The 20,383-nt window shown below is 39.1% G+C and overlaps 2 protein-coding genes across 7 annotated transcripts in view; both read right to left on the minus strand.

Moving 5' to 3' along the window:
• Nucleotides 1–6,816, minus strand: part of LOC126416139 (mesocentin-like) — a 614,335-nt gene extending 607,519 nt beyond the window's left edge. For 3 of the 5 annotated variants that reach the window (XM_050083685.1, XM_050083684.1, XM_050083683.1), the window contains exon 1: nt 6,662–6,802. The gene's annotated coding sequence lies outside the window, so the exon portion shown is untranslated. Of the gene's footprint in view, nt 1–6,661 lie in introns of all 5 variants that reach the window. The other 2 variants (XM_050083681.1, XM_050083682.1) reach the window with 2 other exon arrangements.
• A 321-nt stretch (nt 6,817–7,137) lies between these two features.
• Nucleotides 7,138–20,383, minus strand: part of LOC126416040 (UDP-glucose 4-epimerase) — a 103,165-nt gene continuing 89,919 nt past the window's right edge. For both annotated transcript variants that reach the window (XM_050083504.1, XM_050083505.1), the window contains exon 8: nt 7,138–10,377. In XM_050083504.1, coding sequence (XP_049939461.1) covers nt 10,316–10,377 — 62 coding nt within the window. In that variant the 3' untranslated portion in view covers nt 7,138–10,315. The remainder of the gene's footprint in view (nt 10,378–20,383) is intronic.

A 20,383-nucleotide genomic window follows, 5' to 3' on the forward strand; every position in this document is an offset into this window, starting at 1 on the left:
CGAATCCTGCCTCGGGCATGGATGTGCGTGTTGTCCTTAGGTTAGTTAGGTTTAAGTAGTTCTAAGTTCTAGGGAACTGATGACCTCACATGTTGAGTCCCATAGTGTTCAGAGCCATTTTGAACCAAGCTTAACACTTGTGCGCTGAGAAAACTGACAACTCGACAGTGCTTTAATATTTCTGCAGAACAGATACGTAGAACCGCCAAAAGTAGAATGTTAAACAGAAGAAACAGCCGAGACGTACAGTTTGACTGGTATTCTAGTAAGTTTTGATTTGGCCCCTCTCTCTCTCTCTCTCTCTCTCTTTACTCGCGTTTCTCTGTCTAATTCGTTACGGCTTATCACGTTTGGTGTTGCATTAACGAACCTGTGTGTTAATTTCCACTTAAAAATGGCTCTGAGCGCTATTCGACTTAACTTCTGAGGTCATCAGTCCCCTAGAACGTAGAACTACTTAAACCTAACTAACCTAAGGACATCACACACATCCATGCCAGAGGCAGGATTCGAACCTGCGACCGTAGCGGTCGACCGGCTCCAGACTGTAGCGCCTAGAACCGCACGGCCACTCCGGCCGGCAATTTCCACTTACCCTTTATTTAATGACCAGTGCTATGAGCAGACAGGTGGACTTCCATGGGAAGCCCGTCGTCACCTATTATTGCCAATCAGTTTATGGGAAAGTTCCTTGGAGTCGGCGGTTTTGAAACCTTCGAGTTTTTTACATATATGTAGACAATACTTTCGTAGTTTGGCCTCATGGCACTGTGAACGACTTTTTAGAGCACCTCCACTCGACTATTTGGAGGAAGAAAGGATGGCCGCCTTTCCTTCTTTGATGTGTTGGTCAGGAGGAAGTTGATGGCACGTTGGGTTTACAGGAAGCCTACTTACACTGACATATCTACAGGCAGTTGTCACCATCCCGCTGAACGTGAAGCGGTACTTATATCTTGGTTCGGAGGGCCCACGTCATCTCGGACCATGTTAGTTTGTCAGTCGATTTGGCCCATCTTGAGGTCATCTTTCGTCAGAATGGTTATTGTGAGAGACAGATCACACATGCTTTGCCGTATCGACGAACCGTGCACCGGATGAGCGACGCCCCAGACGCTAAGCCTACGCCCTTTTTGCTTCTGCAGGGAGAACTTTCAATAATCACTTTTATGGAGTTTGATGCTGAAGAGTTCGCTACTTTTGTCATGCAGTAATTTGATTTTCAAGAAGGCAATTCTGCAGTGAAGCTGGTACTGGCTGATTTTCAAAATGATTCAAATTTCTTTCTTCAAGCTCTGAACATATTTAACCTCTTGTTCCTAAAGAAAAAAAAAACCTAATTTTGGTCCAGGTTCGACTGAAAATGAACGCAGTTCTCAGCTTTACATGTGTGTGAGGTTTCCTTTTCTAGTATGAAATTTATAATAAATACAGTACAGACTGACTGGCGGACAAAATGGTTCAAATGGCTCTGAGCACTATGGGACTTAACATCTGTGGTCATCAGTCCCCTAGAACTTAGAACTACTTAAACCTAACTAACCTAAGGACATCACACACATCCATGCCCGAGGCAGGATTCGAACCTGCGACCGTAGCAGTCGCGCGGTTCCGGACTGAGCGCCTAGAAGCGCTAGACCACCGCGGCCGGCAACTGTATTTGAATGGCAGCCACTACCTACTCCCGTAACATCAAAATAACTTGCTGCTGACAGAAACGAGTAAACAATTATGATAAAAAAATCTGTTCTTATTGTACTGAAATCAGTAACTGCACTTCAATTTCTTTCTTACGTACAATTGAATCTGAATTTTTTCCTATTTACAGTTAAATTAAAATTCATTTCATATTTACTAGAAATGTAAGTTTAATAACAAACAAATGTCGGATTTTTAAAAAAAAAACACTTATTTCTGTTCTATTTTAATTAGTAGCCCACAACAGGATTTAAAAACGGCACGATAGTTCGTAACACTTATAAGTTTGGCGACCATAGCTCCAGGGGATCGAGAGCATAAGAATTTCACCGTGCCCTTCCTTCTCATCTCAGTGCTCTCAAATATCGAGTGCAGCTTTGCCTCAAATAATGCAAATAACATGTATTCATTTGGTAAACAGGCTATTTTTCTTAGACAAACACAAAATTTTGCTTCGGGATATACGTATGTGCTTACAAACACGCTGGAAGAAAATGAATCAGAAACCAAGCATTCAGCTGCATCGTCTGCACGATGAGGAAAACATTACAGCATTAGACTTCCAAGTGTTCGCGTTACGTCATGGAGACCTGCAACTTCAAAAACAAAAAATACAGCATTACTTCCTTTTTCAATCATGACAAACTGCTCTATTATTTCCGGAGATAAAAAAAATAACGGGAGACAAGATGATGAATCATTCTTCTTTTGGCAAAAGGATGTAAATCCAGAAAGAGAAAAGAAGTGAGACAGAAATTCCCACCAAGAGAGAGCTTTGTTTGAGGACAAGGATACGTAACTATTTTGATTACTTTAACAACATGGGGTTACGCAACTGTGGCTAGCACCCAACAATATAAATACAAAAGTTACTAGGAAAGTTTTGCAATACGACGCAACAATGAGTCGCAGGAGGGTGACTGTTGCTGTGTTCTGATAATACATCATACTTGCATTGTAGCCGCTGAGCCGTGGGCGCAGTCGTTCACCAGCAGGGTTAGTTGGAAGTGCTTGCTATGGCATCGTGGTCACGGAGTGAGATTTGGGCAGTTTTGCGGTGCAACTTTGCGCATGGTTTGAACATAAACCACTGCTGCGAAGAAATGACTCTTGCACTCAGTGATGTGTGTCCACATCGTACAACTATATTCAGATGGTAGAGTGAACTCTTAAAGAGAAAATATCACTCTGGAGGATGGGAAGGCCACGATCATCAGTTAGGGAGGAAAATACTAATGCCGCGAGGAAAATGCTACACGAAGACAGGCAAGTGATCTGCAAGCAGACAGAGGATGATGATGATGATGAGTCCCATACTACTTTACAGAGCGTAGGAGACTCGCGCCGCCTTACTAGGCAAGACAGAGGATACCTTAGGACTAAATGCACCAGCAATTCGTTGTGTTCTGCATGATCATTTGCAAATAAAGAAACTTGGTTGTCTCTGGGTCTCTGCATAGACTGACGGAAGAGCAGATGACACGGCGTGAGACTTGGTGCAGGGAGATGTTAAAGAAGTCTTCTAAGGGGCAATCTCAGTAAGTGAATAATATCGTGATAGTTGACGAGACTTGGGGTCCTATGACTCAAAACAAGGTTGAATCTTTGAAAATGACGACACACCCGTAGCTGTCAGAAAATCCCGATCAGTAAAGAAGAAAATGATAGCTGTCTTTTTTTTCCCAAATGCAACGGAATTGTGGAGAGCGTTGTTTTGGACACACAGAAGGCAGTCACAGAAAAGTGGTGCACTGAGCTGTCTCTCCCCAGTCTTCCAATCTTTGAAGAACGTGCGATCGACGTCAAGAATGAGCATTTGGTACATCCATTATGACAACTGCGCAAAAGCATGTGGTGAATATTTGTGGCGAACAGGACAGAGACTTCTTGAGCAGCCTCCTTGCAATCCAGACCTTGCTCCTTGTGACTCTGCACTGTTCCGACATGTGAAGGGAAAAAATAAATTGCTCTACCTAACCACTGCAATATATATCACTTGAACCTATTCTACTGTAGGAAGCCTTGCCCCCCCCCCCCCGTCAGTTACCAAATTGGCTATTTCTTGGTGACTCGGGACGTGTCCTTATCAACCGATCACTACTTTTACTCAAGTTGTGCCATAACGGTTTTTTATTCCTCAATTTGACTCAGTACCTCCTCACCTTCAGCTGTAGCAATAAATTTCAAGTGCTTAAATTCTCCTCCTGTCTATACCACTTATCAAGCACGTGCCACTTCCATACAACACTATACTCAGAAAAATATCTTCAGGAAAGACTTCTAAAACTTATTCTTATACTCAATTTTAACAAGTTTCCCAGAAGTGATTTACTTGACCTTGTATCCTGTCTAGATTGATCATTCTCAGCACAACATATAAACTACCTTCAGCGTTTCAATTCTAAACCAAATTCCCTCAGCTGCATATGACTTAATCATTCCATTACCATTCTTTCACTTTTGTTGATGTTCATCTTATAACCTCTTTTCACGACACTATCCATTAAAGTCAACTGATGTTCCAATTCCACCGCAGTCTCTGACAGAATGGCAACATTTCCTCTATTTCCTTTACTGACTGCTCAGTCCACAAATTGAATAACATAAGGAATAACCTACAACCATCATCACTCCCTTCTCAACCACTTCTTCTCTTTCATGCCCTTTTGACGCTCACATCTAGTTTCTACACAAGTTGTAGATAACCTTTTGCTCCCGTATTTTATCCCTGCCACCTACAGAATTTCATAAGGTGTGTTCCAGTCAACATTTCCCTAAATGTACAAACTCTAAAAATGTACTTCTTAAATAATGTTGAAAACATAAAGATGTAAATATTCTGTCGTATTTCCTAATGAGTCATGCAGTCACGGTACACATAATTATGCAACAAACCAAAACTGACGATCGATTTGTTATGAGTACAATCCCATTGTCTTCTTCGACGTATTTAGAAAAAAAAAGAAAAACATTGCTACGTGTCTAATTTTTTTTTTAGATTACTGAACCGCTGTACCCAACCAATACCTTGTAACAACTGAAATCAGTAGGCACCTGCAGTACTACTGCCCTTGATGGAACACGAGTGATATGACCCCAATCCAGGATGATGTCACTGGCGACAGCGAACACTCCCCTGCGCCAAAGGTCACGACTTTGATCACGGCTGCTGGGTCACAGCGCGTAATGCTGCAGAAATGCCGCACATGCGGCGGTCACAAGCTGTCATTTCAAACGTCACCTCCCGAGCCAAAATACAACTTGTGGAAATACTGGTACGGAATAATAGGCCTTTGAATGTACTAACTTTTCTTTTCCTCGAAGATATAGCTGTAAGAAAACTGAGGCCCGCCGAATTTACCATGTCGCCTATGTGTATTGTTCAGTGCAAAACGACCGGTTATATTTATAATATAACAACTAGCACGCGGTTTCACGTAAATCTATCGTTAACCCTAAGGTTGCTTTGAAAACTAAAGTGCTTTACTAAACATGGTCTTAGTGGGGACAGTAAGCCATTGCCTTCCTCCTCCCACTAAAACAGACTTAACTACAAAAATAAAAACAGTTTAACGTGGACACTGAACTTCCGTGCAGCTTCACATTACTCATATTACTAAATCACTACCAGTGGCCCAAGAAGCGACATGTGACGGAAAATATTCTATGGCCGACTTAGGATTGAACCCTGGTCCCCCGGACCTTTTGCCTTGTAGTCTGACATCCATTGACACTCAACAAATATATAAGAAATGGTTGTCTTACTAAAGAGTAGAAATACTACATACAGACCACGATTTCATTTTTTTGACGATGTTTAACGAGTAACTAGTTCCACTCAAGGCGATCATTTCCCTATATACAGTCTACATATTGTAAGCATTTGTGAGTTCTGTCCCAAAGGTAATAACAAAACAAAATAATATATACATCATAGTTTTCTGAAAGAAATCTGAATTATTTACAGTATTTTTCCTTTTTATGTATAACAGTTGTTATATTTAGCAACATGTTTCAATAAAAGGACAAAATCTGTGTTTTTGCAAGGCAATGTCATCACTGAGAAATCAATTTACAGCATCTACAAATAAATGATCTGCTACATCTCTGTATAAGACCACAACAGTAATCCATAATCATGTAGCACTCATTACTCTGTACGTCGATGTGCTTATATAATCTGCCCTATGGGTTTCGCGCCAATCTGTATGACGCTTGGGCCGGTTTGCACTAAACAGGTGCAGCTTCATGTTTAAATGTAAGTCCATTGTGAATCTATTATGTTCATATTAGCTCATACTCAAAATATGCAGTTGTTTGTTGCATATTAGAATAGTAGTAACACGTCAGTTTGCTTTCTTGTACATGCTAAATCTGTAGATACGTTGCGCTGTCAGTTTTCGATCACTGCAGGATCCACACAATTAGCGAAGGGAAAGGAGCTGTGCTACCCATCGGTAATAAGCACTTTTTCTTTCAAACATTTAGTTTCGTTTCAATAAGCATTTAAAATAAAATTACCTCAACACAAACTATGTACATTGCACTGATGGTTCCACATATACATACGTCACATGAGGTGAAAATACTATTATTCAGGTCACACGCTTCTTACAGCATAAAATAAAATTCTGAATGATGTTTACGTGTTTCGAATATGTTGCATCCCAGTTAACAGTGTGGGAGGAAAGCCGCCGTCCGGTACCTGATGTTTATATTTTGTTACTTAATGACATTCCATACTTCGTTCATTTATTTAATGACACTCCGTTGAAGCGTTACTTTTGTTTATCACTCTACGTGGTTAGTTTAATTCATTCAACACAAGTGAGCCTTTTACATTCCATTCAAACGCATCAAAACAAACCGCTGTTCGTACTTACACCTTGAATATTAATATATTAAAAGCGTCGCAATGTAACAGTTTAATGAAAACTAACGTTAACTTAAAAATGGTAGTTACCTTAATTGATAGTCGAAATCTCCATCAAACAACAACAAAAACAGAGTTCTGACACAACCGCCAACTTAGATCACTAGTTCGTCGATGGGTTGGGCACGAACACAGACGCCACTCGCTGCCGCAGCACAAAATGTTCATCCGCTGCATCGTGCAATTTTCAAACTTTCACAAAATGTAAAACCATCTTTCATGGATGCTATTAATAAACTAACTTACCTCTAATGTCAATTAACAGATTCGCGCTTTATACACACACGACGTCAGCAATACAATCAAACAATTACCCGTACTACATTTCGACATTAAAATTCCACGCGATCACTGCGCGTGTGCAGATGGTACCGTCCACAATCACGCAAACTGACGTCATCCACTATTTCTGCATTGTGCCCCACGTTGATTGAATAGAGACAATAAAACAAGTGGTAAAAGACGTGATATGAGGGTTTAAATAAATCATAATAAAAGAACACTAGGCCCACAAAATAATATTTACTGCACCACACCGTCTAAAAACAGTTACAGTGTTTTTTTATACAACTGGCTGTAAAATAGGAATTATACATGTTTCATATTCTCCACCGTTCATAAGACGTCGGTAGATGTCAATATACACAAATATAAACAACCAAATATTGTACTACCGGTACACTGCAACGACTTCATTGATCAATAAAATTGCAAATCACAAAACTGTACATATTCAAGTCAGGAACATATTTCGATTTGGTTGCCGCTGTTAGGGCACACAAACCGATGACATAACAAAATACTTAATATACATCACACATTTAAAGCTTTATTTTGCATAACACAATTCCATGCAAGGGCGACTAGGATCGAATTCTGTTTCAACAAACAGAAATCTGCAGCACAGTTTGGAACACTAAGTGTAAAAGATTGCTTACCATACTCTATGTGATTTGTACTTAGGTGAGGATTGCATGGCATTCACATTACAAAACTATTAAAGATAATTATAAAGAACAGACAATAAGATGCACTTTTTGAAAGTGAATGCTTGAAAAGGACTTTCAGTGTATGTCATTAGACTTATGAATGTTTTGTTTAGTTACATCCACAGCTGTGAAATCTCAGACAATTGTGAATCATGAGTCCATATGTCATAATTTGAAATTAGTCACATTTGAAGAGTATCAATGGCAAACACATTAGAATGCACTAGTTTCTTTCTGCATTGTGCCAAATTCTTCCAAGCAAACATAGTAATAACATTCTGACAGAATAAGCGTAGTTTTTGTAAATTAATTCTGCACTTATCTAATAGTAACATGTTATGAAATATAATCTTTATTACAATTTGGTGGGTTTTTGTAAAAATAATGGACGTTTCTCCCACAGATTTTATAGCCAATAATTAAGAGAACAGACTATTTACACAATTCTAGCAAAACGTTAATTTTCTATTCAACACCAAGATCTTTCTTTAACTGAGCAAAGCAATATTATTCTATTTGGAGACGAATTATTTGCAGTATGCACTATGTCACTGCCTTATTTCCTACCTCGTACCATTTAAGACAACTTATGTTTTTTCCTCTTTATGTGTCATATCTTCATTTCGTCTGTTGGCAAGTGTTTTAATCTAAAAGATGATCTATGATAATAAAAATGCAAGAAAAAGGGAAAGATCTCTAATAAAATGTCGACTTAAAGTCTAGCAATGAAAATAATAAATTTTTCAAAATGTATTAAAATTGAATAGATAAAGAAGCTACTTACCAAGCAGCAGGAGGAGGCAACATATATAAAGGTTAAGCAAATGTGCAAGCTTTTGGAGCCAGCAGCTACTGGCAGTAGGGTTGAAGAGGAAGGAAGAGGGATGAAGAAAAAGGACTGGCTGGCGAGGTTTAGGAAACGGGAAGAGTTCAGAAAAGTTGCCCAGAACCCCATGTCAGAGGCAACTTACCAGATGAGATGAGGAAGAAAGACCAATTGTTGGAGGCTGCACCACACTTAATCTTTATATATTTTTTCATCTGTCGCCGTTTGGTGAGTATATATTTTATCTATGCAATTCTACTTTGAAGTCTGCAACTCTTACTATGACCTTCTACAATGACAGCTAACATAATCTCAAGTCAGCTTGTTCTTACAGTAAACAAAAATAAGAGGGAAAATCTGGTATTTGACCGAAGTATGGCTGCTATATACAATTTCGGAACCTTGTTCTATTCAGAAAGTTGATCACAGAGACAGGTCTCACTTTTTTTTCCTTTACTTATTATGTGTAGCTGATTAAAAGAATTCAACTCTGCACACTATTCAAAATAGTAAACATGCATGTGAATGGAAAATCAGCAACTGAGTACAAAGCTTGTAGTAATACAATCAGATTAATTATGTATAAAATACTTTTAACTGTAACAAACTTTATTCTCTGCGTGCAAATAAAGTTATGAAGTTTGGCACACATTATTTTCTTCAATCTCAAAATCACAATAATGGACATTTTTTGCAGCTGATCCTTATTCCAAAATTTCAGCATACCTCCAAACATCTTCTGGAGTACCTCCAATGGTTTATCATGTAATTATGTCCTATAAACAATACTATATTGTCTTTCTATCCAAGTATTCGGTTAGGCGATCCACTATGAAGACAAATGTTCCACTGGTCTTTCTTTAGTATGCAGATCACTTTATGGAAAAAATTGTATTGAGCAGCTGCGTAAGTTACATACCTTGCATAAAACTGATACTTTACAATTTCAGTTTGCTTTACTAACACATTACAAATTGGGCAGCTGCTTGTTTCACTGTTCGAGCTGCAAGTAGATAACCTACACTTTTGTTACTAATCTATGGAACATTAACCACTGTGTGTGTGTGTGTGTGTGTGTGTGTGTGTGTGTGTGTCCTTTGTCACTTTAGATCAAAATAATACTGACAGAGATTTTAATGTCTTACTCCTGTAGGACAATATGAATAATTACTGGTGTCATCTGAACAAAACTTCTGGGATGCAAGCATACTTTTTTAAAATATGTCGGCACTGAATGTAATGCACACACATCCCATTTCATAAATTCACCCACATTGGAGGGGCAGGGGGGGGGGGGGGGGGAGTGTAACTCGATACAATAATGTGATAAGAAAAGATTTGAAATCCAAGATCATTAAACACAAGAAGTAATAATTTACGCCTGTCAAATTTGGAACGAATGAAAAGCTCAGTGATTCTAACCTCAGATGGGCCAATCTGGGGGTGTGAGGTCAACACACTGCTTTTCCAGTTATTGTTGGCTCTGCAAGCCTTGGAGCTGTTACTTCTCATACAAGTAGCTCTTCAATTGGCATCATGAGGCTGAGTGGACTCCGTTCCAGTCCTCCAACTGAGAAAAAATTCCTGACAGTACCAGGCAGCCACACTGACCACTAACGTGTGAAGGCGGACCAAATTTGGAGTAGTCAGATATAATGAATTCATAAAAATAAGACTATGGTCCTTATGAATGCAAAACATTGCATATGTCACAGTGTCATACACAAAAATTATGTTACTTTCATTGAAATTACAGATTATTGGGCACATATTACTGGAACTACTGGTAATGGTTTCTTCCAACTATTTTTGAATATGCACAGTTGCAATTATGAACAGTCTTCAAGGTGGTACGATCCTTTATCATAACTAATGTTCTGACGAAGAAAAACCATGTGGATTCTGTGACTGCCAACGCCATGTGTCTGCACCTGCAACAATCAAAGTGCTAATGACAGGCTATGCTTGCTTGACTGCTAACAAATTACTTTTTTAAAATAGAGAATAGTGAAAAAAACTCTGTGAAATAGCTACGAAGAACACACAATACTGACCAGGTGCAGCTCATCAATTCAACTGTCACTCCTACATCAAATGCTTTCTTCCTAACAGTCTACGCATCCATGGAGAACGTATCTCCTCCAACACTGAACCGATGAAAGAATCTTACAAACATCTTTCCCAGGTTTCTCTCTCCTTGAACTACCCCACACACCTTGTCCACAAACAATTATCTTGGGCAGTTTGTGCCCTTCCCGCCCAACAGACCTCGATACAGGACTCTGCCAAGGTTACAACTTTGTCAGGTCAAGCCTTTAAATGAAATCATCCCTCACAGATACCCTTCCCACATCACTCACTGATGCCTTTTATTGCCTTCCTAATCTCTGTAACACTGTTCTCAGATGACATATTTCCAGACTGAGCCCAGTACCCACTTACTGAGCCTGTTGTACAGCACGATTCACGAGACTTTATTGCCTGCTTCACCACACATGACATTTTGATACTTCCATCCTTAATTACGGAGATGGAAACTATGATCTCTGATACATCCTTGCATTCCACCACACTCCTGAACTTAAATTCCATGAACAATCCTCCTCCTTCCTACCCACTGGTAGAATTTCATTATTTAGTCATTTATTTACTTGCTTGCTTTTTTATCTCAATTTCCTGCCCCCCTCCCTATTTTTGGTTTCACCCAGTTTCCTTTCTTCTTAGTTATTAATTACACTTCTCAATTTTCTTCCTGTTAGGCCTCAATTCTCTTCCTGTTAGGCCCTTCTACAGGGTGACAATTAATGAACTATATTAAATAAAATCATCATAATTTCAGAACGGTTGTGTTAGTACACTCAAACTGCACAGTTGACCGCGGGGAATGATGGGAATTTGTATACACATATACAGTTTGGTTTAGCAACATAGCCCACTCATTTGGAAGGGTTCATCAATAAGCAAAATTGGCACATTTGGGGAACAAAAAAATCAGCATTCCATGATCGAGAAGTCTCTTCACTCTCAACGGGTGACTGTGTGTTGTGCACTGTCCAGTCATGGAATAATCGGTGTGATATTCCTTGATGGCACTGTGACTACTGAAAGGTACCTGAAGGTTTTGGAAGATGATTTCATCCCCATTACCCACAGTGATCCTGATTTCGACAAGATGTGATTCATGCAAGACGTAGCTCGACCCCATCAAAGCACGAGAGTGTTTGATGTCCTGGATGAGCACTTCGGAGTCCGCATTCTGGCTCTGGGGTATGCATAGGCTACTGGCATGGGCCTCGATTGGCCGCCATATTCTCCAGATTTGAACACATGTGACTCCCTTTTGTGCTGTACAAGATGTACAGCAATAACCCCAAAACCATTGCTGAGCTGAAAACAGCCATTCAGGAGGCCAACGACAGCATCAATGTTCCGACACTTCGGCGGGTCATGTGGAATTTCGGTATTCGTCTGCACCACATCATCGTCAATGATGGCAGGCACATCGAACATGTCGTAACCTAAATCCGAATATCTATAGTGAAGTGTGTGGACGCCATAGTTTGTATCTAATTTATTTATTTTTCATATAGTTCCATAATTGTCACCTTGTATTATCTCTGGGCTGAAACTAACACACTCCTTTGGTCTCTTACTTCCTGACATGTCCCCCTTCACCTATGTCCACCTGATCTGAATGACCTGATACTCCTTTCAAACCTTTTCCAATCTGTACCTCTTTCCTACCTGAAGAAGGAACTAACATTCTGAAAGCTATGTACATTTTATTTTTTAAAAAATTACATGTGTCTGTTAGCAGTATGGTGAACTTTGCTTGAAGGTAAGTACTGGCCGGACATTATGTCTCTATGTAATTTAAAATTTTTCTCAAGTGAATTTTCCTGTGCTTCTTTTGATGGGTTTCATTAACATTTGACTTCCTGGTTAGGAAAAACGAATTTTCTGACAAAATGATCTTGCAAGGGTTCTGTTTTTACTGACTGAGGTACAGAACCCTGAAAGGTGTTGGTATCCAAAGGTCCTTCTTTAATTTCCATTGCAAACCATGGGCATATAGCTAGTATAATACACCATTTGCAGCTCTACCATGAAGAAGACACAAAGTATTAAATCAACAAGAGGTACATGTATAGACTGCCTCTGCTACAAGTGCCTAGTTTCAAATTAGGTTTTTCAGCGCTCTGTCAAATTATTTTTACTGTATCATATCTCACCTCATCTCCATTCACTTTCTCCCCCCTTTCAAGGCTGAACTGCCTCTCTCTAAAGAATACCTTATCTATAATATATCTGACACACAATGATAATGAGGGTTTCTAGAATATCCATCAGCACTGCCAATAGAAAAAATAGAAAGCAACACTCCTACCTCTCAGAGCAATATGTTCCTTCTTCAAGGAGGAAAAAAAATATTTGTTGGGGGTGGGGGGGAAGCTGGAAAATAAGGGAGGGCAGGCCAGTCAAATCCTAGGCTAAGAAGGATCTCTCTGTTATGAGGAGCAAGGGAGGTGCAGATGAGGGAGAAGGCTTCAGACAGTATGTGGCCAAGCTCTGTGCCAGTCCCATTTCAGAGATGATAGATGGGACAGAGCCTGAAGTATAGGTGGATTATGAATATAAGAGAAAGTAGAAAGATTAATGCAAGCAAAGAGTGGAAAGAAAGGGGAGGGGGGGGGGGGTGGATTAAAATGAGACACAAAGAGGAGGAAAATAAATAATAAAAAAATAAATTACAACCAATATAAACAGCACAGGAACTGGACACGCAGAACGCCATGTTTATTTCTTGGGAAATTGGTGCTCAGTGGGAGTATACAAAGGACCCACGTGGTATAGTAGCAATATAGATAACTTCATTCATACTGAAGAGTTCGCTCTTTAACTTGGCATTGGACATACCCAAGGCTAATTGTGCCTTCATTTCTATTCAGTGATTATCCCTAGTTTTTCTCTCCCTGTCTGCCTGTTCCTTATTTGCATTACTAATATCGCTCTGCTCAGCAGAGGCACGACTAACTGCAAAAGCAACCACATCATACATAAAAACCACACCATAAATAAACTCCTCTGTAGTATTGTTGCAAACAAACTATACACTCTGATGAATAACCCACAGTCAAAATATGGCCAATGTTCAAATGAACCACGTCGTTTGGAGTGTGCAATGCACTTTAATATGATGGCACTGTAGATTACAAGAAAGTATCATCACTGAGTGACTGTAGAAGGATACAGGATGACTTAAGACTAAATTTACATTTAGTGTGGTGAATGGTAGCGTGCTCAAAATGTAGAAAAATGTAAGTTAATGCAGATGAGTAGGAAAAGCAATCCTATAATGTTCACATGCAGTATTAGCAGTGTTATAGTAGACATTTTCATGTTTATCAAATATCTAGCCCTAATGCTGCAAAGCAATATGAAATGGAACGAACAGATCAGGATGGTAGTATGAAAGATGAATCGTCAGCTTTCGTTTACTGGAAGAATTTTAGGAATGTGTATCTGTACTATAAATCAGACCACATTTGCAACACTTGTGTGATCCGTTCTCGAGTACTGTTGACTACTGTTTCAGGTCAGATTAAAGGAATGGATCGGTGCAATTCAGAGGCGCACCGCTAGTTTTGTTACCAGTAGGTTCAATCAACATACAAGTATTATGGAGACGCTTTGAGAACTCAAAGAGGAATTTCTGGTGGGGAGATTATGATATTTTCACAAAACACTATTGTGAAAATTTACAGACTGGAATTTGCAGCCAACTGTGGATTGTTTATGTTGTTGCCGATGTACATCTATATTAAGTATCAAGAAACCAGGGATTGTATGGAAGCATACAGACAGTCACTTTTCCCTTGTTCCATTTGCAAATGGAACAAGAAAGGAAATGATTAATAATGGTACAATATACCCTCTGCCATGCACCATTTGGTGCCTTGTAGAGCTTGTAGGCAGATTACATAGTACACAGATACGTTACTACTGTAGCTCTGCCGTGGTTCTGGGTACAGATTTTAAATTACGAGACATAATTGCTGGCCATCACTTAGCTTCAGGTGCAGAAACACTTAGTTCTGATGCTACACACATATAAAAGAAAAATTACACAACACTATTCTAGTTTTTGGAACTAATAGTTCCTTCCTTAGGGAGGAGAGAAGGATAGGTTGGCGAGAGTTCAAAAGGACACTCAGACTCCAGGATGAGAGGAAACCACCTGTAGTGAGGTTGTGGAAGGTTAATAATCTTTGAGTGATTCGACCTTTGTTTTTAACCTTCCTCAATCTATCCCTCTTTCCTCCCTTAGGAAGGAACTAACAAATCCAAAAGCTATGATAGTGTCGTGAACTTTTACACTGATGAGTGTCTATTGCCAACACTAAATATTCCAGCTCTTTAAGATAAGTACTTCCTAGCAATTCTCTTGTAGGTTAGTAGTTTTCTGTATTGAATTTTCCTTTTGTGGATGCATGGCTATTGTGTGACCTGGATACCACTCGCACTTGTTTGAATATTGGAATGGTAGCTGTATTTATACCTGTGTGCCTAACTGTATCAGTATGCATACAACACTGTCAGCTACCTAACATGTACCAAAACACCTTGCATACAAACAGGATTCTTCTTTTGGTGATAAGAAGGTAGGAGCAAGAGTTTTTGATAGCCATTGGGTAACGGGCAGTTTGTGTACCAACAGATGGATCATCTTAATGTCACTATCCTAAAGCACAGGAACAAAGTTTGAATATTACACACTTCCTCCTGCTTAGGCAAATGGAGCAAACCAGTTGGATTCTTTTTGCATTTGATGTGGTCTACAATGGGCCTTACGAGGCTCATCAAGGCACCATTAGAGACAGTAATATTAGTTGGTTATGGGAGTAGCATCTTCCAATATAACATGTAATAGTTTATGAATGTTTGTTTGTGGCAGTATACAGATTTAATTGGAATCAATCTACTCTTTATTTAAGTAGAGAAGCAGTGTTTTGTTTTATAGCCACTTCACTTATAGAAATCTGCATGGAAGGAAGAAGTTTAATGCCGAGGAAGAACACGACACAGCATAGCTGGACTCTTGAGATAAATCATGAGTTGCACGGTTGATTCCTAAACTAATCTAATAATGGAGCATTAAAGTGGTAGTGTTAGTTGTAGCTGCATGGATTAATAGGTATAGAACAGACATTGCTCGAGCAGTCAAAACATTGCCACACAACCTGAATACAGCAGTCATCAGCCACTAAAATACACTCCACCTGCAGATACCAAGACGGCTACTCACAGCAAATGAGTTTTATTTTGACGATATTTTCTAATATCTTGATCTCAAATAATCTTGAAAATTTTGAAGTTACCCTACTTGTACACATAAAATACAGTATGAGGTGAAAATGTAGTTTATAAAGTGATGCGACATGAAAGATATGCAGTGAAGTGTCTCAATTATCATCACAAGGGTTCTGGGAATCCCATGTTGCAGGACTGAAGTACATGAAAAATTTTAGTGCATGTAAAATCTGGTCTGAGGTATAAAATTAGTTTTCCATTATTTCAATTTCACACATAAGTAAACTATCAAAATGACATGCCCTGCTGTGGCAGGGAAAAGATGGGCATCAATGGAAAGTAGTTCCTATCGGAGCACAAAAATATGACTATGTTCCTTTTTGTAGGACTCTTGCTGAAAAGTGTGGTACAAGCTTCCTCAGCACCTTCATAAATGTCCCCAAAAATGTTGTCATGTCAACATATTCATACTTCATTATGTTGAGAGAGGAGGAGACAGTGGCATTGGTAAAGAGATGGAAAGTTAATAAATACTGGATGATATTAGACAGTTGTTATGGTACAGAAAGAGCAAAGGAGACAATGGTAGTGTGAGAGAGACCCAGTGATTCAGTGGCAGTAGAATGTAGTTGACAGTGACACAATTGTGCTCGTAACAGAGTGAAGGAGACAGTGCCAGTGGGAGAGGAATAAATAGAAGTAGAAAGTGAAAGTGGGCGAGAGCCGCTGACAATCGGAGACAAAAGCCTGTGACAATGACAACAAGGAAGAGAGAGAAAGTGATAGTGAGAAGAAACAGAAGTAGTGGGAAGGCATGAATGAAATAGTAGCAATAAGAGATAGCAAGAGAGAGACAATGACTGTGAGATAGGAGACAGTGACAGTTTGGAGACACAAAGAGATAATGACAATGAATTGGGCTGAATGAGAGTGAGAATGGGCAAGTGGGAGTGGATGGGTATGAGCAACTTCTAGTGATGGCGTAGTGAGTGTGAGAATTACAGTTAGGGCAGCTTGTGGGAGTAAGAGGCTAGATTAATGCTAGAAAAAGTGCGGGTATGTTCACATGCAAAAATTTTTTGTAGGTGGTGAGGAAGATAGAATGATGCAGCTGTTACCCCACTTTTCAGTCGTCTTTGAAACAGAAGCATATTTGCCTTTCTCGTGCTTCCGTTTTTGATATTTGCGTGGAAAAGAGTGAGGCTGAAAATTGCAACTACAATAAATAATTTTTAAGAGCCATAAGTAGTAATTACCATGCGCCATGAAATTTTAGGCAAACTGCTGAATGTTGGTTACTTGCTGCCATGATCTTCTGGCCATCTTCACTGGCGAAAGTACACTGATCTTCCCTGCAGTTAGCAGTACACCCTGAGGAAGGCGTCTTGCAACAGTCTCCGAAACATTGAAATTTTATATTTGATCTTCCCTGTTTAATACACTGCCAGTGCATGCGTGGTGTATACAGCTGTTAATGCGCAAGCATTTGCTAGAGTGCATACAGGTCTGCTGCAAGTCTGTACATTGCGGTGAGTGTCCTCCATGATGAAAGCTCAGCTCAACAATCTAAGATCGACCTTCTTCACACGGCAAATTCACAGAGTGGTGCCGACTGTGCAGGGCGTGAAGGTTTTTATAGCAGGATGCCATACATTACCTAATTGGAAACTGCCATCCTGACTGATTAGGGCAATGATAACTGTGTACACCATGCATGCATCAGCAAAGTTCTAAACCGGGGAAATCAGTGCACTTTCACCAGTGTACACCTGAAGATGGTCAGAAGACTTTGGACCACAATATCAGGGTTGCATGTTGTTTTCCATCTTGCAGTTAACGCAAAATTTCACAGAACAAATTATATGCCATGAAAGTTTTTTATGTCACAGAAATTACCTTATGTTTAAAAAGAAAATAGAATTGACAATAATAAAATGATCAAAAATATCAGTTCACCTTGCTCAGGCAGAGTCTAGAGTGGAGCTTTACTACATGCTGCAAAAGACTTTAACAAGCAGCCCAAGACAAGAAACTGCAAATCTCTGAAAATTCTCAAGTAGGCCTATTTAAAGAGCTTACCTCATTACACACTCCTATAAGCTGCACAAATATTAACATAGAGAGGATGTGGTGTTGTGAATGGTACGGTAACCGGTTATGCTTACTGTGCCTGGACGTTCATTCTTACAATACGTGTGTAACTGTTCACCTTCGATAAATATCAGTACATTTGTGTAAATGTTTTTCCTGCAGTGTTAAAATGACAGCTGAACAGTGCAATTAAGAAATGCGAAGCTCTTTTTATCTACATTAGGGGCTTCTTTGATAATTGTGTAAGATGTTAAGGACTTTTGAAGCAAAATTTGCTACAACAAGTTGTTACTGACAATAGTTAGGATCTATAGCAAGAGTGTTCACATTAACAACTAAGTTTTCAGTAGCAAACACAACTGTTTGCTCAATCAAAATACCATCGATTTGGATGGACACAATTTTAATGATTACACTGTGCATTCAGCTACCAGTGAATATGTTAATGTGCTAGAAATGTTTCATACATAACAGCACTCTTTTTATCTTCTAGTCTTCAAAGCCATTTTTAAAAAATTTTAGGAAACTGTATCCGGATTATGACCTTCAAATCCTAAAAGTATGAAGAAAAATGTAGCACCAACCTACTCCACCCTTAAAGTCTGTTAAGTTCCACTGCAGCACTAGCTTATGAGCATGTATTTGAACCATTCTTGTATTAATTCCAATGCCATTTTGACGGTGTCCTTGAGTCAATTTCAATACGTCATCTTCTAGTTTTGGCCATTTTGCATTCGGTTCTCTATTTGCACATTTACTCTTCCTCATTTTCTTCAGTTCTTCTTTACTAGCCCACCAGTTGTGAATTTTTTTTTTCTTCTGTTGGTGGAGGGCCGAAATCCCACTCAGTTGCTCTGTTTCCATGTTCTTCTGCTTGTGCTGTTAGTTTCGATTTACAGGCCGCATCATATGAATGCCTTTTATATTTTTCCATTACAAAAGTAGCTACTAGCAAAAACATTGTACTGTTATCGATGACATAAATAATTTTCAATTGAAGTTCAATGGCACCGCAGACTGCAATGACACATCACAGGCTAGACAGTATTCAGGGTTTGTGATGGTGATGTGGGAGGTAGACAGCTTTGGCAAGCTTGTGAATCACAATACCTCATGTTCGTCGCACCGGTGCACTACTGCTACCAGTTGAATCCAATGTTGCCAGATACAGACAGGTTTCCCGGCACCGAATATATAGCCATTTTTAAGACTGGTAGGAATTTTAATACAAACACTGGACATTTTGTATTAATTTTGAGTATAAGATGCACCTGAATTTTGGAGGCAATTTTTTGAAAGGAGGGTGGGGGGAATAAAAATTGTTTCTTATAGTCCGTACAATAAAGTATTACAGATTGTTGATAATGGATTTAGGCATCTTTCTGTGTGAATGAAAGTCTAATAGTTTGCTGATTTTAAAGCAATTGTCATTCAATGCTAAAGTAACTACTGATGCAGAGAACAGCAGAAGTATACACTTACATTATCTGTTTACGTACAGTCGTCATCAGCCTGATAGTTGGTTGTCAAAACCACAGCGATGTACTTTGTTCTTTTGGAGGTGGTATACCCTTGCCTTCCTCAGGTCTTCAAACAAAGTTATTCATCCCAATAAATGGGCACCTACAGTTTAATGTGGGCCCCAAACCAAGATGCAACTCAGCATTTTGCACATTATCAAATGTTGCCAGAGGCGAAACAAGTGGTAAATGCAATACATACTCACAGGACTGACCCGAGATCAAACCTAAACATTACAATCTCCAATCCAGCATGTTACCACTGAGCCACAAAAACACTGCTTCAGTTCACTATTGTCCGATAAACATGACTTTGCTAATTGACGTACAAATGCTAATATTTCTGTTTATCAATGAGCGTACAGTTGTCATAGCAATTAAGAAATGTTTAGTAGTTAAAAATGTAATATGAACTGTCTAGTTCATCAACCCAAGTGAGCAGTTTTGGAAATTGAATATATTAATTTTATCCTACATGCAGTTTCAAAGAAAAGCATTGGTCTGGTGCTGTGAGTAACATAGCACTCGTAGTGCCAGAATGGATGACATCACAACAAACAAAACAAACAAAATCCTTTCTTTTGTAGTGCCACTCGGATGTGAACTGATGAATGCAACTGAACTCAACTTGGTTCTAAAAATTTTACTACTCAAAGTTTATTATTTCTTGGTGAAATAGTCTGAGATTAACAATTATATAAAGCAGACTTCTGAGCTCAGCTTGACTTGATTTCAGTTTTTGTGCTACTGTAACATCAATTGTTTTCAATAATTTACCCTCAGCAATGTATGTTCATATGAACACTACTGAACTAACACCTATGACAACAACATTCTACATTACTGATCAAACTGATTTTTCAGAAGCAATTATTTCTTTCTTAGAAGATTAAAGACAATTAGCATCCAGAGGAAGGCTGAAGAGAAGCACTTGTGGAAGATGGGAAAAACATGTTTTCAGTCAAGATATTGCACTATGTTCTAGGAATAATGTTGTATCCACTGTGTGTCTTAC

Source organism: Schistocerca serialis, chromosome 8, assembly GCF_023864345.2.
Source record: "Schistocerca serialis cubense isolate TAMUIC-IGC-003099 chromosome 8, iqSchSeri2.2, whole genome shotgun sequence".
NCBI lineage: Eukaryota > Metazoa > Arthropoda > Insecta > Orthoptera > Acrididae > Schistocerca > Schistocerca serialis.